This window comes from Polypterus senegalus, chromosome 9, assembly GCF_016835505.1.
Source record: "Polypterus senegalus isolate Bchr_013 chromosome 9, ASM1683550v1, whole genome shotgun sequence".
In the NCBI taxonomy this organism is placed as follows: domain Eukaryota; kingdom Metazoa; phylum Chordata; class Cladistia; order Polypteriformes; family Polypteridae; genus Polypterus; species Polypterus senegalus.
Window position 1 is genome coordinate 45,601,492 of NC_053162.1, and position 27,733 is coordinate 45,629,224.

The window sequence follows — 27,733 nt, forward strand, 5'->3', positions numbered from 1 at the left end:
AACTTTAGCTTGACATCCACTCATATATGTATGTGTATATATATATATATATACTGTATATACAGTATATATATATATATATCAAACCTCAACTGTCCTCAGATGTCTGCATTCTACAGTTTTAAATTAACAAAATCGCTATGATATCTTATTCCTTCTATTTTGAAGCATCTGTAGTGAAAATCACAATTTACCATACCTAATCAACATGTCAGTTGTGTCTATACAGATATGAGCAGAAAACTGGCGTACCCAGAAGAACCCCGACACAGACAAGAAAAGGACATCCTTACTATACTCTTGAAAAAATAACCAACCATATGATTCAAACCAAGGATACTGGATCTGTAAGGCATCAGTGCTGATCGCCGTATTACTGTTCTGTCCACCTTTGTATTAACAAATGCATAATATAGACAATGCAGATGACATCCACACTTTACACAGGTTCTTTCTGATGAAACAGAGTTCTTATTTTCAGTATGACTAAATATAGGCATCATTTACTCTGCTCATACAAACAGCACATATCTTAATGTAGAGCGCAGTCATACTCAGCATTTTGCTTGTCTAAGCCACATGTTGTGGTGCCAACATCATCCTTGATCTTCCCGTTACCTGCTACACCGTAGGTAAGCCAATAATTAAAGCTGCAGTGTCACTTGTAAATGGAAATATAAATGTATCCCCAACCCTAAAGTCTTATTCGCAGTCTCAACTGTTTTTTGGGAGAATGTCGAGGGGATTATTGGGGGGCGTTGCATTCATTACATTCATAGTCTTAATGATGGAGAGTTGTGTCGGCTCAATGCGCGAATGACTGAAGAACATTCTGCTCTGGACTGTGTTATTGGTCCTTTTACCCCAACAGTTGAGATATAGGGGCTCAGTAGAGATAGCTATGTCTCGAAGCATAGTTTGGTGGGAAAATACGTCGGTAATTATAATTACGAGAAAATAAAATAATGTGAACTCCTGAAAGCATAACGCGCTTGAATGGAAACATTACGAATAGCCTATTGTTTTTGACAGACATCGCAGGTAACGGCAAATTAGACTTCAATTAGACAAAAGATTTAACTGAAACAATCACCTCTTGTTACGCCAGTATAAGAAATGTAGCCCTTTGTGCCTCTTTCTGGCAATGCGGGCAACGATTTAAATGGGCACATCTCGATGGCTCCTACCAAGAAACTGAAGTTTACAACTGAAGCCTTTTAAACAGAGGCGCAGAGCGCGTTTCCTGGTCACGTGACTACCTGAGGTTACAGTCATATGATTTGAAAGTTGCAAAGGCTCCTTGACACTTTCATTCGCCTTGCTTTCTCCTCCTTTGCTTCATTTTAGCAAGAAATCTAGGCCAAATCGCGTCCAACGCTCCCGAAAAATATGCTTTGTTGCATTCTCTTGGGTTTCCTTGCGCCCTTCTTTATCCAAGTAGATGCGCTTTATGATCCCGACGAAGTGACAAATCTTCCCGGACTGTCATTTAAGCCTAATTTCAGGCAGTGGTCGGGATATCTGCAGGCATCCCCTGGAAAGTACCTCCACTACTGGTAAGTTAATTTATTTTATTTCAACACAAAAAATCAATAGCAGAAGGCTCGATTGAGCGCATTAAATAAAGGAAGTAGCGGAGAACAATCATTGTGTCATTCTTAAGATGATATGTAACGACCTTAAAACTACATTACATTCGCTTAATTTGTTTTATTGTTGAACTTACACTTAACTCTTCAACTAGATAGTCTGTTGTTGATATTATGCAAGTTGTTTTTTTTTTTCCAAACATAATTTGATTCATCCTGAAATCGAACTGTGGCTCTTGTGTTGACAGGGACTTGGGCACCAAACTAGCAGAAATTTGACGGTCTTCAGTATACATTCTATCGTTGTTATCACATTAGTGTATATTGTTTTAAACAGTAAAAGTCGATTTAGACGTTATCCGCAAATTTTCAACGTTTTTTGTTTGTCACTGAATTAACGAAAATTATTTGGGCATGTATAAAGACATCCAATCCTGTGCTGGCTCCTCGTACCCAGCGCTTCAGAGCTATTGGGATAGACTTTGTGTCCGCGCGGTCCTAAATTGCATTATGTTAGGTCACATAAGTTATGTATTAAATTTACTTACGCACTTCTCATTGTAATATTGTTTGTAAAAAGTTTTTACTTTTTTAAATTACAAAGGTATCAGGGAAGACATTTTACAAAGTGTGTTGGGCCCTTGAACAAGGCCGGCTTTAACCTGCAATTGCTCCGCCCTGGGTATGACGTTAACCTGCCTCCAGCCCTTCCGCCAATGGAGTGCAATCACTTCTGGCATTTACGAGATTCGAACCGGCAACTTTTCCGGCTCAGATCATTAGCCTCAGAGTTACCACCTTGGTGGGCAAGTCATGATTTGAAAAATCAAGAGTGAATTATCCTCTTTATAGATGTATCATTAAAACACATTTTCATGCAATCGTTAAGCAACCACTTGTTATGAACACAATGAATGTTTGCAATAACCTTATATACATTAAAGAAAAAACGTTACTTATGTCAAAAATATCTTTAGTAACTACAGCCTTCTACTAAGAAAACGACCAGCAGTAGATGCATGTGTTGATGGTCCAGTGAATCACAAAAATTCACTTACGGACATGAAAATTCTCAAATGACAGCAAGTTACAGGATGTAAGAGAATGCTTTCAAATATATTAATGCCAATCACAATAGTCACACAATTTGTATAAAGGGTGACTGATTTGACAAGACATTTTCTTCTACTGCAGACTAAGGAAAAATATTTTTTTTTACTAAAGAAGGAATCTGATGGCCTAATTCTCACAAAAATCCAACCTCATTGAAAAATTAATTTACTTAAAAAAATGGCAAAAACCACAGTGATGTTCTACATTTAATGCTCTGTAAGGGAGATCTTACTGCTGGTGTATGAAAGTTGCAGAAGAGCCCAGATAGAAGCATGAGCTGCACTGTGGTTTGAGTCTCAAATGTACTCTTTTTATTATCTTGATCTCACATATGTTTTCTATCCAAATAAAGTATGTTGTAGAATAATAATCTGTACTACTTAAGTGATATTTAAAATTAAAACATGGCTTATTTCTCCTCCCTGCGTGGAGTTTGCATGTTCTCCTCGTGTCTGCGTGGGTTTCCTCTGGGTGCTCCGGTTTCCTCCCACAGTCCAAAGACATGCAGGTTAGGTGCAGTGGCGATTCTAAATTGTCCCTAGTGTGTGCTTGGTGCATGTGTGTGTGCCCTGTGGTGGGCTGGTGCCCTGCCTGGAGTTTGTTTCCTGCCTTGCGCCCTGTGTTGGCTGGGTTTGGCTCCAGCAGACCCCCGTGACCCTGTAGTGGATATAGCAGGATGGATGGCTTATTTCTATAAAATTGTTCTTTTTCAAGAGAAGAAATATTGTCCCACATTGTTCTCACATTTTAAAAAAAAATCTCACTATTCAAATTTCACTTTGCAATAACATTATTTATTTTCAGCTCTGCAAACATACCCCTAAGCCATCCTCTTTAATAAAACACTTCTGTGTGTCCAGGTGTCCGTGTGTGTCTTCTGTTGAAGTGCGCATGCGCGGGGCCGCACGTGTTTAGTCTCTCCCTGTGCATTCCCTGTGCAGAGAGAGAGAGAGAGAGAGAGACACACACACACACACACACAAGACACACACACACAGGCACGTGAGAGAGACGCACACACACACACACACAGGTTACTTTTCTTGGTTGTTTATTAAATTACGGATTTTTCAAATGTTAATTTTTTTTCCTGTGCTTAAAACTCATTAAAAAAAATGTTTTTAGCGAGCAGATCGTAGCGCTATAGTGCGAACTCTTGCAGTGTTACTTTTCTCTGTTGTTCAAGGTTTTCTCAGTGTTATTCAATGTTTTTACATTTAGTTTACTATTACGCTGTTCATTCTATGGTATAATTAAACATATTTGTGCTTAAAAACTAACAAAGTATATATTTACATACAGTTCGTACGGTCTGGAACAGATTAATTGTATTTAAATACAATCCTATGGGGGAAATTACTTCGGTTCACGACCAAATCGGGTTTTGACCAGAGTTTTGGAGTGAACTATGGTCGTGAACTGAGGTTCCACTGTATTACTGTCAGAGAAAATTACAGGCATTTTATGGAAATACAAACCAGTATTACTGCGAGAGAAAATTAAAGGCACACAATACAGTGACGCATAATACAGCCACATACAAGGTCCCTTGCCATTTAATATAGACTGTTCCTACTAATGTTTATGTACTACTGTTCTAACGGCCGTTATTGTAATGGGCTTAATGTCTAGTAAATTAAATGTTTTCCCAAACAAGGAGCTTTGCTTCTTTTAAGTGGACATATTCTGAAAGTTTCAAATGTTTTCACAAGTACACTGATGTCTCCTTAGTGTCCATTGTAAGAACCTCAATTAGACACAAAAGGACCAGAGCTTAAAATTACTTACCTGAGCAAAGCCACTGCTAGTACTTACTAGTAAGTAATAAGAAAGCAACACTGCATTTTACTGAATGTTGACATTTACTGGACATAATTGTTTACACAGTCTAAGCTAAAGTACTTTTGTTTGTGGCATTCTTTTTATTATATAATACCTACACTATCTTGGTTTCACAAACAAATAACCTCCACTTCAAAAACTATGAATCTTGCTTAAAGATAAAAAAAAAACTATTACAATATCCAGAATATAAAACATTGCTTTGAGTGATGGCCATCATGCCAGAAAGAAATAAAGACTATTATTCTGATGTGGAAATTATTTCTATAGTTTGTATCCTTTGAAATAATATTTTCTTTCTTTTTCTTTCTTTCTTTCTTTCTTTCTTTCTTTCTTTCTTTCTTTCTTTCTTCTCTCTCTCTCTCTCTCTCTCTCTCTCTCTCTCTCTCTCTCTCTCTCTCTCTCTCTCAGGTTTGTAACATCACAGAGGGATCCTGAGAAAGATCCATTAGTACTGTGGTTGAATGGAGGACCTGGCTGCAGTTCATTGGATGGATTTTTGTCTGAAAATGGACCTTTCTATGTAAACATCTTATAGCATATATACTAACATGATATTGTAGATAAGGGTAAAACGTGTTTGATGATTGATAAACAAAATTTAGGATATTTGTTAGAAAAAATGGAAACGTGCTTAAAGAAAGATTAATACATTGGATCATAAGCAATTTTTTGGCTAGAGTACTGATATCCACTCAGCCCAACATAGCTTGTGTTGCGATGTAAGGCTCATAAGGTCCTACTCTGAACTACACTAATTTATTCTCTGTATCCAGAGTTATATGCGTGAAGAAGTATCTCATAACAATTGTGAAAAAATTTCTGTTATCCATCATCTATTATTATCTTCATGTTCTTGTAAAAACAAAAAAAAATTTAAAGGAACTGATGTCATCGACTGTAGTTATTTGATGTATAAATTTAAACACATTTGTGATATCACCTCCAAATCAACTCCCTTTCTTTTCTTGTAAGTGATACTCTGCAGTTCTAGAACTTGTGTAGTAGTTTTTCACCAGATTTTACCTAAAACCATTTGTCCTCCTTATAACACGGGGACCAAATCTATACAATAGTGTGTTTTTAAAGCTGCAATATAACTTTCTTAACTTGTACTTCACAAAGCATCCTAAATATACAACCCAATATCCTATTAGCCTTTTTAATGCTTCTGTAACACTGTCTGGCTATGGTAAAAAACAAATGCAGGGAGAATCACAAGTATGATTCAATAAATATTTAGACTCCCAAAAATGTTGTAATTATAGTTTAGAGGTGCCATTTATTTCAAGTAAATTCCACTTGCCTCATGTATGGCCACATTAGTTCAGATCTGCAACTCTTGATTTTTGAATGATTCATCATGTTTTCCCTCTGTGCTGATATCAAGATGGTTGCCAGTTCAAATATCATTACTGCCAGTAAAGATCCTACTTGAGCAAGGCCCTTAACCTGAAAATTTCTCCAAGGGCGCAGTACAATTGCTGACCCTGTGCCATGACCTCCAAAGGTCATGTAAAAAATGATTTTCCCTTGGGGATTAAAACAGTATATCAAATCAAATTAATATAAAAAATTACAGATTCACTAACTTGTCACTCACATGCTTATTATTATTATGTACTCCCTATACTGAAAATGGAAGCTACACAAGCACTGATTACTCTGGGACCCACCTTTTCACCTTGTGCCATAACCCACGATTTTCTGTGCCTAGACTTGTTCTACACTACTTTGCACACTGAGCTTGTGATCTCTATATTCTGTAATCTGGAATGTTACCTTATCCAAATCATTTTGAAAGTCAAGGTTAATTATGTTATATGCTTTCTTACACTCAATTAGCCTTGTTCAGGATTTAATTGCATACTAGTGGCTATCTTTTAATGTACTGAACCTAACTTTTATAATTCACTTTTGAATCATATTTAATTGATTCCATTAATTTGTCTCTGATGTAACTAGCTTATAAATGATCAGATTCTGTCCATTCTGCATTGGTAGATACAAATACATACATACAGTAAGACTTCTCAACCTGTGGGGCGGGCCCCGCTAGGGGGATGCGAAGTAACAAAAAGGGGGGGTGCGAAGATGTGAAAAAAGGAAAGCAAGAATCAAAAATATGAAAAAAAAATCTGTTGAAACCAAAACAAATTAACTTAAACTACATTCTGATACTAGAACCATAAATATAGAGTTAGATAAATGTTGATTAAAGTTAAGTAGGTATAATAAAATATGCATTTACATTTCAAAAAAAAAAAAAAGGGTGGCGCAGTGGTAGCGCTGCTGCCTCGCAGTTAGGAGATCTTCTCCCCGTGTCTGCGTGGGTTTCCTCCCACAATCCACAGACATGCAGGTTAGGTGGATTGGCGATTCTAAATTGGCCCTAGTCTGTGCTTGGTGTGTGGGTGTGTTTGTGTGTGTCCTGCGGTGGGTTGGCACCCTGCCCAGGATTGGTTCTTGCCTTGTGCCCTGTGTTGGCTGAGATTGGCTCCGGCAGACCCCCGTGACCCTGTGTTCGGATTCAGCGGGTTAGACAATGGATGGATGGATTTCAAAAAAATGTTAGGGGGCGCGATTAAAACTGTTATGGAAACTCGGGTCGCAAATACTTAAAGGTTGAGAAATGCTGCAGTAAGAGAAGTACAATGAATAAAAGTTAAGAAGGGAATATGCTGTTCTGAAATATTTTGATATGTAAGCAGTCTCACATACATTGGTGATAACAGAAAAACAAAATTGCAGTTGGTTTGACTGTAGTGCCAAATAAAAACTATATTTGAATTGATCCAAGATTTAAGATTCAAGATTTATTTATTTGTCAGACACACAGTTATGCATGTACAGCATGCAGTGAAATGTGAACTTGGTTCACTACTCACATTATGCAAAACAGAGTAATAAGATAAATATATAGGGAAACAGAAAGCAAGTAAGACTAAATAAAACAGCTTAAAATTAAGTATAATATGGCTAAATAGAAATATCAAGTGTTAAATATAAACAAACAATATCAGAATCAAATTCACAACTATTGGCCAAGTATGCTCGCATATAAGGACTTTGACTCTGTTTCTTGACAATGCCCCAAGTATTGTTACATGGCAGACATTTGATCAGAACACACCTGAGATTAACACAATACAATATAATATTGTACATCCAAATCATAAATAATACTATGTGTAACTTATTGATCAGAAATTATATTGGTATTCAATTACAGATTGACATGCTACAGGACATGCAGGTTGGATGTGTTGTTTATGACCTGTCTAGGTTTGAGGTGACCAATTAGTTTTTGAGGTTTTGTATTTCTTTAAACAAAGCAGTGGGGTCTTCTATCCATTCTTTCCCTATGGGGTTTTACTAAAAATGTGCCTCCACAAGTTCTAAAGATGTCTGTGATTTTTTTTTGGGATGTCTCCCTCTATATAAACAACATAAGAGTATAAAAATTAGGAAATAATTTGACTTAATGTTCTAAATTTACATTAGAAGTGCTATCATAGCCTGTGTTGGTGTATTCCTATTTTGTAATTCTTAATATCATTAAAAATGCCTGACACATGTTTCCATTTTCTGTGGTGGCAGGTCAGTGAGGACGGAGTCAACCTTTATATGAATCCATACAGCTGGAACAAAATAGCCAATGTGTTGTACCTGGAGTCTCCTGTGGGCGTAGGATTCTCATATTCAGATGATAAAAATTACAGCACCAATGATGATGAGGTACAATTACAACTTTTTTGGACTGTGAACATAATATCTTCATGATTGGAAAATAATACCCTGCATAGTCAGTAATCTTGAAAGCAAGTGATTTTTACATTGGTCTGAAAGAATAAATTTAAAATCTGTTAACAATGAACACGTATTACAAAATGAAAGTAAATTCATAATAGTTTTGAATGAGGTGACTTGTAGCTCTGAGATCTATACTCGGAGTGAAGTCTGCAGGATTGTGGTGATCAATGCCCGGTCTTTTCCCATCTGGTGCCAACCAGAATGATGGTGTGTCAGTATTACATTTCTGCCATTTTGTTTTGAGAATGTTTTTGAAGCTGTTCCTCCAACGCATTTTGCTTTGAGTGAGTTGCAAGAGGAAAACTTAATTTAGGACTGTTGCATCTGACTTCTGGACAGCTTGGTAGGTTGAGAAAAGCTGATTGTGTTGTAAGGAAAGGATATATTTTAAGTTATGGAAAAAATAAATAAATGCACACAGAGGATCAAATAAACCTACTTCACTTTCTCTCTTTTATGAAATAACAAAAACATGGTCACTTCAATAATCAAAATAATACAATGACTATATAAATGCAGGTATGAAAACAAGACAGACCATAAATTGAAGCTGACATAGTTTCTTTGTCTCTTTTTTTCTTACAAAGGGGTCAAAATTATATGAATTATATTTCCACTTTTAACTCCAGATAATGATTGCAGGATATATTATTTACTGTGGTCAGGCTTTTAGATGCTCTTAAAAAATATTTAGTGTTAGTGTTTGGTCATTGGTGGGGTCCTAAGGTGACCCAATTCCCCTGTATACTCTTTATCATGCAGATCATAACAGAATGCCCCAAATCTCATACTCTTTACCACACTGTCAGGATTATGTCCTGGGTAGTTCAGTACTTCCCCCTTTTTTACATTCCATAATGTAAATAGAATAGTAGAATAAGCAGGAGAAAAACTTGCAAGTGTGTTCCATGCAATATTGTCTTAACCACAAACAATTTGATAAAAAACAGAAGACTAATTCTTCTACAACGGACTGCTGTAACCACAGTCTAAATCCTAGTTTATATTTGACACGTCTACTCTGGTTCCCAAAGTAGCACAGCAAAAGTGACATCAGTCACAGTAACACGTGCTGGGTTTTCTGTCTGCACTGAATTTTTTTCTAACTATACAGCAATGTGGGTGCTGTCCTTGTACCCTAAATGGTGAATTCCAAGGAGAGGCTAATTACATGTGTGTCACAATGTTGAATGAAGGGCTGAATATAAAGGGACTGGTTGTCAAAGTTATTTGAAGTACTCCTCAGTTCTGATGCTTGGCCTCCGATGAGCATCATATATGGACCCTTGCCTTGGGTTGTCTCATGGAACCGGGGGAAAGTGTACTATATGGGTTATGCCTTTGACCCTGAGTGAGTGAAGTGAGATGGAGCTGGGTGGCATGTATGAGCTTAGGAAGATACCTTTTAGGGCCAAGTCCCAGCAGTCTGACTTAATGCGGCTGGTTCCATTTCTCTTAATCTCCCACCACGTGTCATTACAATACATTTTAAGTCCACACCTAATACCACAGTGGTTTTGACATGAAAAGTTAATAATACTAGGAATAAAACTCGTACATTGCAGTATATGTCAGTAGCGCATATTCTAATACAATAAAAATAATGCCAATATGAAATGTTTTTTAGTGCGGAGTGCTGTGGGCATCACGTTCTAGCTTCACTACCAACTAAAAATACTGAAATATTGCTTGCCAATGCTTCCCAATTTGTTTACACAGTTGTAGTTTTGTTTGCATGTTACTCCATTTGCATTTGTTCTTTCTGATTCGTTTTTGTGTATTCAATTTGTTTTTGCGTTTTCTGGTTTCTGTTTAAAATTTGTTTTTGTTCTATCCGATTTCTTTTTGTGTTTCCAATTTCTTTTTGCATTTTCTGATTTGTTTTTGCATATTCAATTTGTTTTGCATATTCCGATTGTCTTTTGTGTATTCAGTTAGTTTTTGTGTTTCCAGTTTGTTATTGTGTTTTCTGATTTATATTTGCATGATTTTATTTGTTTTTGCACATTGCCCTTCAGGGCAACCGTAGTAATATGCCTAAAATTTAAAAAATAAATGATTGTTGAAGAAATAATAAAACCTGATAACATGCTACCAGATGGCTGTCTGCATTAATGTCTGTTAAGTTAATGTGGTCTGGCATGGCTCTTGATCCAGCATTGTGCCTGCATAGGACAGCAGAAATTGCTTTTCCTCAGGATGAAAAATGGCAAAGACACTTAATTCTTATATCGGCACTTAATTTAAAAGAATCCTGTGGCTCCTTCACACATCTCTTGAATCACATCCCACATTCTAGTCCAACCTTTCCTCATGGAGGGGTAAGGAGTGTCATAAATTTTAACTATCTAATGCCAGCATGTTAATTGCCATTTATCTCAGCCCACCTGTATTGCCTCAGGGTTGCTGACCAGTATTCTCCACCCTTGCATCTACAAAAATGTTTATCATGCTAAATATTATCAATTTTTTCTTTGCTTGGTTTATAAGCATCTCACAACCACATTTACTTAGCTTGAGTCTGAATATATTTTTGGATGATCTCATAGAAAGCACAGTACAGAGTTTTCCTATTATATTTGGAGAAAAAAAACTTCTTCAACATGCACACTTACTTTAAGCTAAAGTAACACTAAATACCATAAATTCATCTATCCATCCTCTTCCGCTTATCCGAGGTCGGGTCGCAGGGGCAGCAGCTTAAGCAGAGAGGCCCAGACTTCCCTCTCCCCGGCCACTTCTTCCAGCTCTTCCAGGAGAATCCCAAGGCATTCCCAGGCCAGCCGGGAAACATAGTCCCTCCAGCGTGTCCTGGGTCTTCCCCGGGACCTCTTCCCGGTTGGACGTGCCTGGAACACCTCACCAGGGAGGCGTCCAGGAGGTATCCTGATCAGATGCCCGAGCCACCTCATCTGACTCCTCTCAATGCGGAGGAGCAGTGGCTCTACTCTGAGCCCCTCCCAGATGACTGAGCTCCTCACCCTATCTTTAAGGGAAAGCCCAGACACCCTGCGGAGGAAACTCATTTCAGCAGCTTGTATTCGCAATCTCGTTCTTTCGGTCACTACCCATAGCTCATGACCATAAGTGAGGGTAGGAACGTAGATCGACTGGTAAATTGAGAGCTTTGCCTTATGGCTCAGCTCTTTTTTCACCACGACAGACCAATGCAGAGCCCGTATCACTGCGGATACCGCACCGATCCGCCTGTCAATCTCACGATCCATTCTTCCCTCCCAATAAGATACTTAAAACTCCTCCACTTGGGGCAGGATCTCGCCCCCAACCCTGAGAGGGCACTCCACCCTTTTCCAGCTGAGGACCATGGTCTCGGATTTGGAGGTGCTGATTCTCATCCCATCCGCTTCACACTCAGCTGCGAACCGCTCCAGAGAGAGCTGAAGATCACAGCCTGATAAAGCAAACAGGACAACATCACCTGCAAAAGGCAGTGACCCAATCCTGAGTCCACCAAACCGGACCCCTTGCGGACCAAGCTCTGACACCGGTTGTACAGGGACCGAACAGCCCTTATCAGGAGGTCTGGTACCCCATACTCCCGGAGCATCCCCACAGGATTCCTCGAGGGACACGGTCGAACGCCTTTTCCAAGTCCACAAATCACATGTAGACTGGTTGGGCAAACTCCCATGCACCCTCCAGGATTCTGCTAAGGGTGTAGAGCTGGTCCACTGTTCCGTGACCAGGACGAAAACCACACTGTTCCTCCTGAATCCGAGGTTCGACTATCCGACGGACCCTCCTCTCCAGAACCCCCGAATAGACTTTTCCAGGGAGGCTGAGGAGTGTGATCCCTCTATAGTTGGAACACACCCTCCGGTCCCCTTTTTAGAGAGGGGGTCACCACCCCGGTCTGCCAATCCAGAGGCACTGTCCCCAATGTCCATGCGATGTTGCAGAGACGTGTCAAACAAGACAGTCCTACAACATCCAGAGCCTTAAGGAACTCCGGGCGTATCTCATCCACCCCCGGGGCCCTGCCACCAAGGAGTTTTTTGACCACCTCGGTGACTTCAGTCCCAGAGATGGGAGAGCCCACCTCAAAGTCCCCAGGCTCTGCTTCCTCATTGGAAGGCATGTTAGTGGGATTGAGGAGGTCTTCGAAGTACTCCCCCCACCGACCCACAACGTCGAAGTGAGGTCAGCAGCGCACCATCCCCACCATATACGGTGTTGACACTGCACTGCTTCCCCTTCCTGAGATGCCGGACGGTGGACCAGAATCTCCTCGAAGCCGTCCGAAAGTCATTCTCCATGGCCTCTCCAAACTCCTCCCATGCCCGAGTTTTGCCTCAGCAACAACTGAAGCCGCATTCGCTTGGCCTGCCGGTACCTATCAGCTGCCTCCAGAGACCCACAGGACAAAAAGGTCCTATAGGACTCCTTCTTCAGCTTGACGGCATCCCTCACCACTGGTGTCCACCAACGGGTTTGGGGATTGCCACCGCAGCAGGCATCGACCACCTTACGACCACACCTCGGTCAGCCGCCTCAACAATAGAGGCACGGAACATGGCCCATTCGGACTCAATGTCCCCCACCTCCCTCGGGGCGTGGTGAAGTTCTGCGAGGTGGGAGTTGAAGCTACTTCTGACAGGAGACTCTGCCAGCCGTTCCCAGCAGACCCTCACAACACGTTTGGGCCTACCAGGTCTGACCGGCATCTTCCCCACCATCAAGCCAACTCACCACCAGGTGGTGATCAGTTGACAGCTCCGCCCCTCTCTTCACCCGAGTGTCCAAGACATATGGCCGCAAGTCCGACGACACAACCACAAAGTCGATCATCGAACTGAGGCCTAGGGTGTCCTGGTGCCAAGTGCACATATGAACACCCTTATGCTTAAACATGGTATTCGTTATGGACAATCCGTGACGAGCACAGAAGTCCAATAACAAAACACCGCTCAGTTTCAGATTGGGGGGGCCATTCCTCCCAATCACGCCCTTCCAGGTCTCACTGTCATTGCCCATGTGGGCATTGAAGTCTCCCAGCAAAATGAGGGAATCCCCAGAAGGTATGCCCTCTAGCACCCCCTCCAGAGACTCCAAAAAGGGTGGATACTCCAAACTGCTGTTCGGCGCATACGCACAAACAACAGTCAGGACCCTTCCCCCCACCCGAAGGCGGAGGGAGGCCACCCTCTCGTCCACCGGGGTAAACCCCAACGCACAGGCTCCAAGTCCAGGGGCAATAAGTATGTCCACACCTGCTCGCCACCTCTCACCGGGTCAACTCCAGAGTGGTAGAGAGTCCAGCCCCTCTCAAGGAGATTGGTTCCAGAGTCCAAGCTGTGCGTCGAGGTGAGTTCGACTATATCTAGCTGGAACCTCTCGACCTCGTGCACTAGCTCAGGCTCCTTCCCCTTCAGAGAGGTGACATTCCACGTCCCAAGAGCCAGTTTCTGTAGCCGAGGATCAGACCGCCAAGTTGCCCGCCTCCGGCCACCACCCAACTCACACTGCACCCAACCTCCTTGGCCCCTCCCATAGGTGGTGAGCCTAATACCATAAATACATATACTAATATGTTTCCGGTCATTACCCTAGAAGAAAGATTACAAGCAATTTTTGCAATATTAGACTTAGAACCAAATATTTAGTCTTTGTCCATTTCCTGTCATCTGCTTTATTGTTAGATTTGACTGACATACATGGAAGCAGAGTGTGTGTTGTATTCTTTTGTTTGGATCTCTCCATTTAGTCACAGTTGGGGGTCATGAGTCATGTGGCTTGATTAGTGAGGCTGAAGTTTGCATAGTGGAAGTTTCCTCATAGACAACACAGATTAACTAAGGCATACAAAATATGGGACCTATACTCGCCTTCAAGAAGATGAACATTTTCAGAAAAGTGTGTATTTGACAAAGATTTCACAAAGACAATGTAATCATCAAAATGAAATAGATCTTTTTTGGACTTGGGCTGTCAGTCATTGACTAGCTTTTCATCCATTAAATAAGAGATCCAGACTGCATTCGGAGTCCATTCTTTCATGAGGTTGTACATGTCATCTTATAAGATCAAAGAGGTCATTTATTGAGAAATTTCATCCACCTACTACCATGAAGAATGCAAAAGATGTTCAAAGATTTAACACAGCAACTATACTTCATGAACATCTTCAGTGTATGTCATGACTGAACCATAGGCATTGGCCATGTCAAAAAGGCCATGTAGACACAGGTACATTTATGGTCATGTTGCCTAATTTAAGGTTGACTCTGACCGTGCCTCCCACAATCGGATTATTTCAAGCCATTTTTCCCACTTTGATTTGTGTGGCACTGCAATCATCTGACAGTCAAAATGGCCTCCAGTGACTATCAACTGGTATATTTAAACAGGCTTCTGACACCTTCAGTTATTAACCTTTTTTTTATCTCACTTAGTTCTTTGACTGTCATGTTTTTCATGACATTTTTGGTTGTGTTTAAACTTTTGTATTTATAAACTATGCATGTGCTTTCAAAAATGTCTTCTTCGGTTGATTTACTTTTCCCATTCATCTAAGGATATTTAGGTGTTTCTATAAAATGGTTGATTATTTCTCCTATCTTGGTCTATTCTATTGTTTGTTTTGGAATTAAGTGTAAATCATGATTATTTTCAATGGCCACTCATAAATGAATATGCTTTCTTTGCACTCTCCTCTTATGTAAACTAATAAAAATAACTCTTTTGTTCCTATCTCTCTAAAGGTTGCAGAAAATAATTATAAAGCTCTGCAGAGTTTTTTCAACAAGTTCCCAAATTTTACTTTAAATGATTTCTTCGTTTTTGGAGAGAGTTATGGAGGTATTTATGTACCAACCTTAAGTATGAAAATTGTGACTGGGAGTTCAAAGATCAACTTCAAGGTAATCCAAATTGATTTAACTCATATCATTTTTATATGTTTAGTATTTTATCATCAGTTTGGAATCGATTTACTAACACTTTCTGCTTGCATGTTGAGCACATGCCAGTTATGAATTTCACTGTACTCTGTACACATGAAAATAATGACCCAATAAATCCCATACACCAATAATAACGTCAAAAGGAATAATGGCACTGTGTTCACAGTTTGTTTAAGCAGAAACTGTTTTATTAAAATCTTTAGCTGCATGTGAAGGTTTATTGGTTATGAAATATAACAAAACGGGGGCAATAGTTGTTTCAGTGGTTATGGTGTATTTTGGAGTCCTAATGCATGTATGGTACATGTGTATGGATTGATATTTATAAACATACAGTATGTGTATTATTATTTTTATGATCCTTTATTTTTTGACTGAATTAGGGTTTTGGAGTTGGCAATGGATTAAGTAGCTATGATCTCAATGACCAGTCAGCCATCTACTTTGGATACTATCATGGCCTCTTCGGAGATGAGTAAGTATAATATTAAATTAACTCTGAAACACTCTTAAATAAATCTCTGAGCAATTTTTCACTCTTATAAATCTGAAAAATCATGCAAACCCTTTACTTATTGTAAAAGATAAACCATATTTTTTTCTAATATGATGTAAAATTCCCTTTATATATTGCAAATAAAAATTAAAAACTAATTGAGACTAAAGTTGCCTATGATACATTCAGGGCAGGTACCAGTCTTATGTCGATTGATGCTGAGGTAGGCTCTGGTTCCCTTTATCCCCAAAAGGTCATCTTAACAAAAGTGGTGAAGAACAAAGTACAGATGACTTTCTAATGGGGTGGTGTGAATAGCTTTTGCCTTAACCTTTATCTTTATTATCCACCAAGCAAATGTAAATAGTACCTAATAACTATTTTTATGAGGTTGCACAGCGATACAATAGCTAGTGCTGTAGGAAGGTGAGAATTTAACGTGGTTAATTAAATATCAGTTTTGTCTTTGGTAGTGCCAGTAATTACCATAATTAAATAATTTGGTAAGACTTCTACTTTATTTTATTTATCTTTCTCTGTAGGAAGCAGCCTATAGCCATTAGACTTGTGTCAAGGTAACCGAAGCGCACTCATCTTAAGAAACTTAATAATACAATTTATTGATAAACACAATGATTACAGAAATATGATAATTGCATAAATACAGTATAGTGACGTATGAGATGCAACAAGGCAGACGAGACAGACAAACATAACACAGTAGAAGCTGGCTGTGTAGAGGTTTACTTTATCTTGACACAGATAAACAGTTTTATAATACCAAGTCTATAAGGATGATGCCTGATGTTACATGGGGCTGTGACTGTTGCTGCTCCGGGTTCAAATGGAAGATTCTTCTTGCATTGGAGTGCACGCTTTCTCTTTGCAATATGGTCCTTTGTACGTAATATGCTGTGCTTTTCTCAGTTAGGCTTTTTGCTGTGCCCCCTGCAATTTTGTAGGGAAAAGGTATTACTCTTCCTAGCGCAAGAATTTAGATGAGGAAGTTGCCATCTTGAAATAATGGCTGCCCTTCTAAGCCCACTGGCAAAGGGCTTGGCTTGGAAGAGTTGATCTCAGGTTTCAGCTCGCCAAAGAGGGAGCTGCTCATCAGCTCTTAGGTTTCAGAGAGTGCAAGAGGTCATTTCAGAGAGTGCCTGCAGATTTTCTCCCCAGACAGATGAGTGCAGCTAGTTTTTGAAGGAAGTTGTAACCTCTTGCGAGTAGATTAAATTCACTGCCAGTTACAAAGTCAGAGCCTGCTCATCACTGCATTATTTTGTCAATCACAGTTGTCACTTTTTGAATTATAGCTCTTTGTTCAAACTTCAGTGTCCATTTAATGCCTTCTGGTTTGAAGGGGCCTCTGCAAGGATGCCAGTTCAACACTGATTTACACCTTTGTTATCAGGGGAAGCACAGGATGACACTGGTACTGACTGCAGTTGAACCACATACTTTGGAATATAAATGGGGATGCAGTGAAGCTGCATCCCTGGTATTTCTGTTGCCTTAACAAGCCTTGTATGCCAGTAAAAAGCCTAGTAGAATGGGCAATACCCACTTTGTCCTAGACTGAATTTGCCTCATTGGTCTAGGTGACTGAATTTGAATGAAGTATCTGTGGGGAGTTTGCACTTTCTTCCTGCATGTGTTTTTTAATTTAGTATAAAGCCTCCCTATATCTGTGAGGGTTTTCCCAGGGTATTGTGGTTTTCTTCTAACATTCCCAAAAATGTGTGCATTAGATTAATTGGTAGGTGCATTTTCACACTGTGTGAGCGTGTGGGTGTGTTTATGGGTACTTTGGTGCCCTGCCCATGGCTGATTCCTGCCTTGCAGTTGATGCTGCCAGGATAATGTGAATCTAAGCAGAATTTAGAATATTAATATGTAATCATACCATGTGACTCTGAAACTTAAAGTTGTTTGGCCAGGGGTTGGGTGGAGGGCTAGAATTAATCAGCCATTTTTTCAGTAGCATATACAACATTAACACTGAAATAAATAATATTGCTTGAATTGTCTATCAAATTAATTCTTTTTAGGTTGTGGGCTAATTTGAATAAGTACTGCTGCAAAGATGGGATCTGCATTTTCTACAATAGTACCGTAAAAGAATGCATGGATTCGGTAGGTTCACTTTATATGACAAGAATGAACAACAGTCTTTTAAAGTTTGTTCAAGGCAATGGAAAAAACGGTGTTTATTGTATTGTCCATTTAGGTACTTCCATCTCTTGGTGATCCAGTCAGCTTTAGCTTATCATGTTTTTGCTTTGGGACTGTGTAATTCACTTTGTTTTCTGGCTTTCTATTTATTTTTTTTAACTTTTTTTCTTTTGCCATAATGTAGCTATTTTATTAACTTTACCTAAGCTGCACACAATTACAAAATGTAGTTCAGTTTGCCATGACTGATTGGTCAGTCTTGTGGCCCATGGTATGCACAGTAATCCCTTTTGTGCACCATAGCTCAGAAAGGAGTGCTTTTCATTGGCTCTAGTTTGTTAACAGTTCAGTAGTATGTATTATTGCTAACATGTTCTACATTATTTAGTTTTTGCTTGCACTCTGCTTTGTGAACTGCAGTAGAATGTTCAATTTCCTAGTGTGCTATTGAGTCAGAATGGTTGATTATTTTGTTACGTAGGCAGTAGGACAGAGTCCATTATAAAATCGGGGATGACTTATTCCGTCCTTGAGGTTTTGTTCATTTAATTGTAAACTGGAAGTGAATTCAATTTTATTTAACACTCACGTGACTCCAGTAATTTTTTGCATTCAGGTAATGCAGGGATTCAGCATTTTGTATGATAGTGGCCTAAACATGTATGCCCTCTACTTGGATTGTGCTGGTGGTGTTGGTCCACACATTCGCTATATTAGAGACATGGAGAATCTGTTTAGGAATTACAAATCTTACTGGACTAAAAAACAGGTAGGCATGACTTGCTTTTAATATACTATAGAGAGTTAAAATTTCACATTTTTTATGTTGAATAAAACAACTGTATAGTTAACTAGTCAAAGATGGAGCTATTTGTGCTTTATTGCTAAAATATGTTACTTTTTAACATTATAGTGGTTAGTGCGTGTGCCTAAAAGTTCTAGACTCATGAATTTAAAGTTTTGGCCCAGGCAAGGCAAGTGTGGACTTTCCTTGTTCTTAGAAGTCTGCATATGGTTTTCCTAAAGACGTCCATGTTTGGTTAAGAGGCAGTTTAAAAAGGGCTTGTGTGTGTGTGAGTGTGTGTGCCCTGTGAGGGACTGGTGTCTACACTGGTTCACTGGTACATGCAAACCTTCTGGGACATACTCCAGCCTCAAGTAACTCTAAAATAGGTAAGCAGACTAGAAAACAGATGTTTGGATAGTTGTACTGTAAGAATCTACACCAAAACATGAGATATGTGTTTTATATGTACGAAACACTTTGTTATAGTTGACTGTTGTTCTGTATCCACCATTGACATGTTTTTTTTCCCTCTATATCTACAGGCTAATGAAAAAAGTCTAAAGTTAATCCCACCTTGCATCAATGCCACCGCCCAAACTAACTGGCTGAACAGAGGCGATGTACGAAAGGCTCTTCATATTCCAGATGTCCTTCCACCATGGGAGCTGTGCAGGTGATGCCTTTTTCACAATGATATATGAGGCAGTAAGAATCTTTTTAAATTGAGATTTGTGTAGAAGTGTTACTTTGAAACAATCTGATTGGAATCTTTGCTGTCTTAAAAAAAAATCACAGTTCAGCTTGTATGGTACATATAATGTGATGAACATTAAACTCAACATAACAAGTGTTAATTCAAAAAGTCTTGTGTTTTTCTGCCTGCAAATCAATCAATCAATCAATCAATCAATCAATCTATCTATCTATCTATCTATCTATCTATCTATCTATCTATCTATCTATCTATCTATCTATCTATCTATCTATCTATCTATCAAGAAATCATTTTTGAAAGGTAAGTAATGCAGGGATTTGTCAGTGTACTTGATTTGCTTGGTAGAATTCACAGAAACAAAGAAGGGCTTTAGAAGTACAACTTCAGTCTTTCTATGTACATTTTGCATCAAACGCCATCACAATGCAAATTTTGAAAACAGGTAAAAAAAAAAGATAAAAAAGCAAAGCCAAACTCCATTAGCGTAAAATACAAGAGTGTTGCAGGATGCAGCAGTCTGCTTGAATGTTATTTGCATTATTTTTATTATTGTTTCCATTTATTATGAGTATTATTTCTGATTAGCATAAAATTTTATCTAAGCTAACACTTAATATGCCAAATATTAGAATTTAAGTGGACGTGCTTCTTAACAGGTTGCAGGCAGTGTGTCCTTGTTGTCTTCCTGTAGTCTGTTTCATGAGTAAGCCAGCTGAGAATAACTTAAAAACACAATAAATGAGAAATAAAAATGATCAATAATGATAAATAAATAACTTAAAGTTAATTCATGAATGATTACCTATTCAATCACAGACAAATAATAAAGAAATTAAAAGGTGTTTTTAAGCATAAATATTTCTTCAAATTTGCCTTTTTTGTGGTATAAACTTGAAAATGACATTTTCCAGCCTTTGAATAATGATTTCTGTTCCCATGGTAAAACTGTAGGCCTTTAAAATAAAATTATAAGCAGCTTAAAAAATGTTAACCATATAAAAGATAAGGTGTTCCCAATTTGTTCAAGCTTAATTAACAGAATGACTCATATCAGGGACTGCCTTGCTTTTACATGTTAAATTTAGACTATGAGGTCTAATGTGTAAAAGCAAAGCACAATGCGTGTGCAGTTATCCAGTCTTGGCTACCAGGAAGTATAAGCAGCTGACCTTTGGACTCTAGCATGACTCTGAACCTCACCCTTAGCAATGCCATAGGAACTGCTACAACAAAACAAAATGGTGGCATTTAAGGTCAAACAAAATGGTTTAAGATGGGTTTTTAGGGGCATCTATGATGTGAATTCATCAAACACATAAAACAAAAGCATTACTGTTATGCTATTGAATGTAACTTAAATTTTATATAAAATTATTATTGTTTTATATCACTGAATTATTGTGAATTAGGGCTGTTTTTATACAGCTGACGCAGTGAGTAAATAACAATGGGTTTTGCATGGCAAGAAAAACAATTACAAAGAGGCAGAGGCAGCATGTGGGTTAAGTGGTTGGCAGCGCTGATTTACAGCTCTAGAGTCATCGTACAAATGCTGAAACTGTCTGGTGCACTATCTGTGCAGTATTTTCATACTCTCTCTAGCTTTCTTTTTACATCCTAAAAATATGCATGTTAGTTTGATTAGTGATTTTAATTTTCTCACTAAGAGTGATTGTTTTTATGTACACGAGGGTGTCCAGCGATAGACAGAAGTCATATCCAAGGCTTGGGCCCTGTGTTCCCAGAATAAATAGAAATTTAGTTTTCCCCCTGTTATTCTTTCTTCATTGTGTAGTGAGACTGTTGGAAGCCAATACGTGAGAAATTACACAACTATGGTGGACTTCTACTTGAAATTGCTGGATCAGCACCTGAGAGTATTGGTATACAATGGAGACACTGACTTGGCATGCAACTTCCTAGGGGACCAATGGTTTGTTGAGGGGCTTAACATAACGGTAGGAGAAGTTTATTTGAAGTAATGTTTCTGGACTTTAGACGTTGTGATAATGTGTTATTCTGACAACAAAAAAAAAAAACGATTTCGTAAGAAAACTATTGAGGTATTATTTAATCATTTGATTACTCATACAGTGCAAGAAATGAAATTTCACCAAGTGAAAATTTTTCATATTAAGCTATCATATCCTTCTTTCCTTATTGTAAGATGTATTGACTTATCAAGAATTTGCATTTAGGATTATTTATCTTATTTTAAGAAATTATGTCAAGTAAATTTTCCTTAATTAATTGGCAGATTTTTTTGTTAAATACTGGCAGAACAACTTCCATTTCAAGTTGTTTTTGTTTTTTCTAGCTTTTGCAAATGCATTATTTGCAGTGTACATTCTAATTTAGACTTTCTAATGCTTAGTGAAATCCTAAGGGCAGACTGAATGGTGCACCACTTCTTTTTTCCAGAATGTATTATGGATTATATTTACCTCACCAATATTTAAGATAATTTAACAGTAATGATTATTTTAAAAACTTCCACATGACCCATTTATATCCATCTGATTATCACTTTTACTCCCCGAGTTCTGAGTAGGCCCCCTTCTAGGTATTCGCCAGGCTTATCATATTTTTTAATTCATGGCTCTTGGGGATTACTTTTCAGTCTTTACCACTTTCAGTACTCGTTTTATCTTTGAAAAGTTTTACCAGAAGCTTAAATTGCTGCTCCACATTCATATTTTCCCAGCTAAATGACAGTGTAGTCTAGGGGTGAGGACATTGGGACTGTAAATCATAAAGATGCCAGTTCAGTCCCCATTAATGTGTCACTTAAGTTGCTAGTGGACCAATTAGAATTATCACAACTGATGTACTGTTCACGTATGAATTTTAGGTTACGTTGGAAAACTGATAGCAAGCACATCTTTCGATGTAGTTGACTGAGTGACACACTTCTGAGTTCTTGGCAGACATTTTGCATATAATACCAATAAAAATAGCTTAATTACAGCTGCATGTTTATTAGTATTTCAAAAGTAGGATTTTAGTATATAATAATACTGTATTTGTTCTTTCTGTGAATTATACCAAATGCCTTTTCACTTGGCAGGAAAACTGATAATTTATTTTTTGAGATAAACCAGGAGATTTATGCCAAAAATAAAACAAAGCTACCAAACTCCAGATGAGAGGCAAAAATCACAGTCAATAATCAGGCAAGAAGTCGAAAACCATGCAAGACATGAAAATAACCATAAAGAAAATTAAAAAAAATATTAGATGGATATACCCAGAGATGGGATAAAGCGCAGTACCAACAATGACCTTTTATCATGTCTACTGATTAATTTGAGGTCATGACCCCGGACACCACGCCCCTAGAAACACTGGACGTGGCCCTGACAACAGTATGCTCAATGGCCTCCATTGTAGGAAAAGGCTATAAGACCATAACATTCAGCCCTGATCATTACGTTTCTCCTCTGTGAAAAATACAGTAGATTGCTGGATGTAAAGGTGTTTGTAGTTCAGAACAAGTCCTGGAATAGTTTCTCATCTGTCTTTGTTTTTCAGGAAACCACAAAATACCAGGTCTGGCTTTATGACAAGCAGATTGCAGGCTATTATCAGCAGTTCAGAAACATCACCTTCCTGACTGTAAAGGTGATTGTCAAGATCATTTTAATCGCTTGTAAATGACATTCGTTTATTGTTACAAAGTGTTTTTAATTTTTTTTTATTGATTTTTTAAAATATTTTTATCATGACAGTGACATCATTGTGTCACCATTTTGTGTATCCGTTTTTCATCAGCACTGCGATTTTGTATGTCTTTTTGTTATAATGTTGTGTGGTTCCTAGGCATGTCATGAATGTACCATGTAACCTATGACATCATGGTGGCAATGATGTATAGGATGAACTTTAAGAATTTAAAAAGAAGGGTGCTCTACAATGACTGACCCTGGACACAGACCCCCAAAGGTCATGTGAAAAGACAGTTTCCTCTTGGCATTAATAAAGTATCCATCCATTATCCAACCCGCTATATCCTAACTATAGGGTGGTCCAGATCTAATTATGCAATTTTCATTACGCTATAACTTATTAAGTGTATTACATAGAAAATCACCCAACAAATCCCAGACCATCAAGAAGTGTGCGAACTGACGACATGAAGAATTGTCTTCACGCCGAACTGGAATCGTCCCCACATAAATCAAATTCATCCAGATGATCTGGATCTGCATAATTAGATCTGGACCACCCTGTACAGGAGCCAATCCCAGCCAACACAGGGCGCAAGGCAGGAAACAAACCCCGGGCAGGGTGCCAGCCCACCACAGGGCACACACACCCACACACCAAGCACACACTAGGGACAATTTAGGATCACCAACGCACCTAACCTGCATGTCTTTGGACTGTGGGAGGAAACCCACGCAGACATGGGGAGAACATGCAAACTCCACGCAGGGAGGACCCAGGAAGCAAATGCGGGTCTCCTAACGGTGAGGCAGCAGCGCTACCACTGTGCCACATTGCTGCCCTTAATAAAGTATATGAAATCAAAATACTTTGCAGGAGATTAGTGGTCATGCAGTTCATCAAACTGGCTTATTAGGGACAGGTGCAGGTTTTGAATTTATTTTCACTTTGGTTTTGTCCTTTCAATTTTGGTGAAAGATCCAGTCACTGGCTTGTATTTACTCTTGCTAACTACAGTAACATTTCTTTGTTCTTGTCCTTAAAGACAAACCTTCTTCACTCCCTGCCACTCACCTAAACAAACTATCGGCATGCATACTTCCTTTGTCCAATATGAGCAAGTTAGTAATAGGAGGAATGTGATTTTTTTTTAAATGGTATTACATATATGAATATGCTCAATATATTTTATATTAAATTGTGTAATTTAATGTTTAATTTATGTTCTATCTAAAAATTATTTTTGTAATTTTATATATATTGAATATAGTAAAATACAGTATATGTACATTTATTAAAGATTTGCCTTATTTATTCCTATAATCACTCATTTCGCAATAATCAGCATCTCCCAGTTATTAGTCCAAATAAGCCAAAACCATTGGTCCACTTTTCCTAAAAATACAATAAAACCTTTAGCAATGCTTATGGCTGATGCCAAAAACACGCTGAAACTTTAGTAAATAGTCTTCTAGTATTTATGTTTTCTATTAAAAAAAAACAACCTTTTTTTAATTATAATATCTTTTGACATGAATAATAAGGACTATTTTCTGTGGCAACATAAATGAGCCAGGCATACAAAAGAAATTCTTCAAGCTTTGTTTTTGATAGGCTGTAGCACACAGTTGTCTTGTGTTATAAAAGTGGCCTGACTCCATTAGAACAGCTTTAAGAGCACACTGCACAGACTCCCAGAGCCAAATAAAAAACTTTACTAATGGAAATAAAGGTTATTTTCTTTTTCAATGTCACAAATTTAAATATTTATTATTTACTTAATGCAGTTATCCAAAAATTTACAAAGGATTTTTTTAAGAATTACACTAGGTAGTGTTGTCAGTTGGTCATTTTCTAACTTGCTTAGTCCTGAAAGGGGTCATTTTTTTCATGGTGGGGTTGCTGGAGCCTGTCCCAGCTACCATAGGGCAGAAGGCAGGAACAATTTCAGGACAGGGCACCGATCCATTGCAGGACGAACACACACACCCCTCAGCTTCACACTAGAGCCAGTTTAGTATCACCAGTCCACCTAACCCACTTGTCTTTGGATTTTCGGGGAAAAAACACAGGATAACATGCAAGCTCCATGTAGGGAGAACCTTGGACACAAAACCAGGTCTCCTTACTGTGCGGCACTTATAATGTTTCATTGCTATTTTGAAGGCTCTGGCAATTTAGAGGTGTCTGTTACTGTCTTCACCTGTGAACATTAAATGGTCAAGAGGCCGTGATAGGCTGTGGATTAGTTCAGAAAATCAATAAATAGATATTCTAAAGATGAGCTTCTCACTACTGCTTTTTCATTGTGTTTTATTTTTTTTCCAGGGTGCAGGACATATGGTGCCACAGTGGGCACCGGGCCCAGCATTGAAAATGTTCCAGTCGTTCCTAACAAATTCTCCCTACTGATCGGAGCTACTTCTTGGAACTTACATCATTTAACTTAACAACATGAGAATCTAAATTAACTCAAGCTATTTCTGTATTGTTACTGAGTTACTTGATTCAGCATTTCTGTATATTTACTTTTCAAAGCAGCTCCTAAAATTCACTTCTGTAATAATAGATACTCACACTGTAATCGTTTTGTGGAAATTGCAAGCATTGCTCAACTCACGGCTCAGCTGGACACCGTCTGTGGTTTGCACATTCTCCCAGTGTGTGAATATTTCCAAGTATTCCCATTTTCTTACACTTCCCATTTTTAATTAGATTTTTCTTTTTAAATTGACTCAGTATGAATGTTTGTGAGTGTGAGTATAAGTACTGTATGTCATTTCCTGTACACGTGTCTAGTTCAGGAATGGTTCAAAAGAACTGTTGGAATAAAGTATGGTGTCCTTTACCCTCATAATGGATCATACAGGCTTGGAAGAAAGGGATGAATGCATGTACAGAATGTGTTGGTAAGTGCCTTAAGTGAACTGCAATCCTAGTTCTAAGGAAATGTTGTAAAGCAATGAATTTAACTCTGAAAGTAAGAATTAATTATAATAAATGTAACAATATAGTGAATTTTAAAGAAATTTAGGGAAGGAGTAAAAAAAGGAAATCAAGAATTTTCTTCTATAATTATTCCTTACATCTGCAACTTTTGCATGTCTGACACAGTAACATAACATGTAATTCATGCAGTTTTTAATTTTAGGTAATACCAGATTAATCTTCTATATTTATAAAATATACCTTTTTTACTAAAGACACTTGCCCTCCATGACTGTTGAGTACTTGAACGTTAAAGTAAAAGTTAAGAAAGAAAACTATTTTTTTACCTCAAATTAAAGAATATTTACTGCCTGCATGATTGTAATAATTTCTATATTTTGATGATTGAATTTATAATCTACTGTATGTGGTCTATCTCATCCTTTTTCTCTTTGTGCCATTATTGAATGGACAGTAGTTATATAATGTAATATTACCACATTTGGCATATAATTTGTTGCTTCTATGTTATGGATAATGTATTCTGAGGTTTTTCAAATAAGGCAGACAAAAGTTTAGCAGTAAAATAATTATACTCACTAATCATGGCACTAGAGAATGGTGATGTCTTGCATGTTGATTAACACATACAAGTAAGAATTTCACTATACTCTGTACACAGGACATTAATACCCTACAAATCTATCGGTATGATTTATTATGTTTATTAGTTAATTTGTTTAAAAAATCAAGGTTTGAACAATAAAACAACAAAAGAGACTGTCATAGTCCCCTTGTCAAACTAGCAATTTAGCAGTAAAACCTGAGAAGACATATAAGATGAAATAATGTATGTAGATGTGCCACATAAATAAATATATTTCACAGTTTAAAATAAACAATAGCCCCCTGTGACCCTGAATTAGACAAAGTGGGTTTGAGAATTATATGTTACTAATCATTCTGACCACATTTTGAAAAGTTTGTAGTCAGTGTGCTGCTAGTGACTGTGAACTGATCCACTCTAAACAGAAATATAGGAAACTGTAAATCAGAATCATTTAACATTCTCAGAGTTCAGGTGACCACAGCCTCATTCTGTGCACATTACAGCTGCATTACTTGTTTGGGGTTTTTAAACCATGAGAGAAATTTGTTTCAGCAATATGACTTAATGCCACAAACCTGCATGCTCAGTCCCCAGGTTTAACACATAACAATTGATAAATCGCTTTTTCTACTTGTATTCTAACTGTAGTTTTCTTGAAATGAAACTTCCAATGCTTGTAAATTGCTTTGAAATGTTCAATAAAACAGATTCTTTCTTCCGCTTTAACTTTCAAGCTATTCCACTCTTTTTAGGATGTGTGGTTGCTGGTGGAAAATGCAATTATCTTTCATTCTTTTCTAAGATGAACCAGATTTTTCCATCCATCTGTCTGTTTTGTAAACCCACTTATCCAGAGCTGGGTTGTGGGAAAGATGATGCCTGCCCTAGCAAGTATTGGGCATAAAGTAAAAACAAATCTCTGAATATGGCAGCAGTCCATTGCAGAGTAAACATACACAAACACACCTCATCCAACCAATTTAGCATCAGCATTCCACCAAACCTACATGTCTTTGGACTGTTGGAGGAAACCAGTGCACCCGGAGGAAATCCAAGCTGACATGAGGAGAACATTCAAA

At 38.1% G+C, this 27,733-nt stretch overlaps 1 protein-coding gene across 1 annotated transcript; it reads left to right on the forward strand.

Annotated features, from left to right (window-relative positions):
* Nucleotides 1–1,246: 1,246 nt before the first annotated feature.
* On the forward strand, nt 1,247–27,380 carry si:ch211-122f10.4 (cathepsin A-like). The gene is made up of 11 exons (XM_039763058.1): nt 1,247–1,556; nt 4,956–5,067; nt 8,145–8,282; nt 15,080–15,238; nt 15,664–15,755; nt 17,825–17,909; nt 18,565–18,717; nt 19,278–19,408; nt 21,246–21,408; nt 22,982–23,071; nt 25,445–27,380. The coding sequence occupies exons 1-11, from the start codon at nt 1,390–1,392 to the stop codon at nt 25,526–25,528; spliced, it is 1,374 nt and encodes a 457-aa protein (XP_039618992.1). The 5' UTR covers nt 1,247–1,389; the 3' UTR covers nt 25,529–27,380.
* The last annotated feature ends 353 nt before the right edge of the window (nt 27,381–27,733 follow it).

Coding starts and splice junctions, on each gene's coding strand:
- si:ch211-122f10.4 (XM_039763058.1), top strand. CDS start 1,390: ATGCTTTGTTGCATTCTCTTGGGTTTCCTTGCGCCCTTCTTTATCCAA. Junction 21,409..22,981: donor TTGAGGGGCTTAACATAACG/GTAGGAGAAGTT, acceptor TTTGTTTTTCAG/GAAACCACAAAATACCAGGT. Junction 23,072..25,444: donor TCACCTTCCTGACTGTAAAG/GTGATTGTCAAG, acceptor TTTTTTTTCCAG/GGTGCAGGACATATGGTGCC.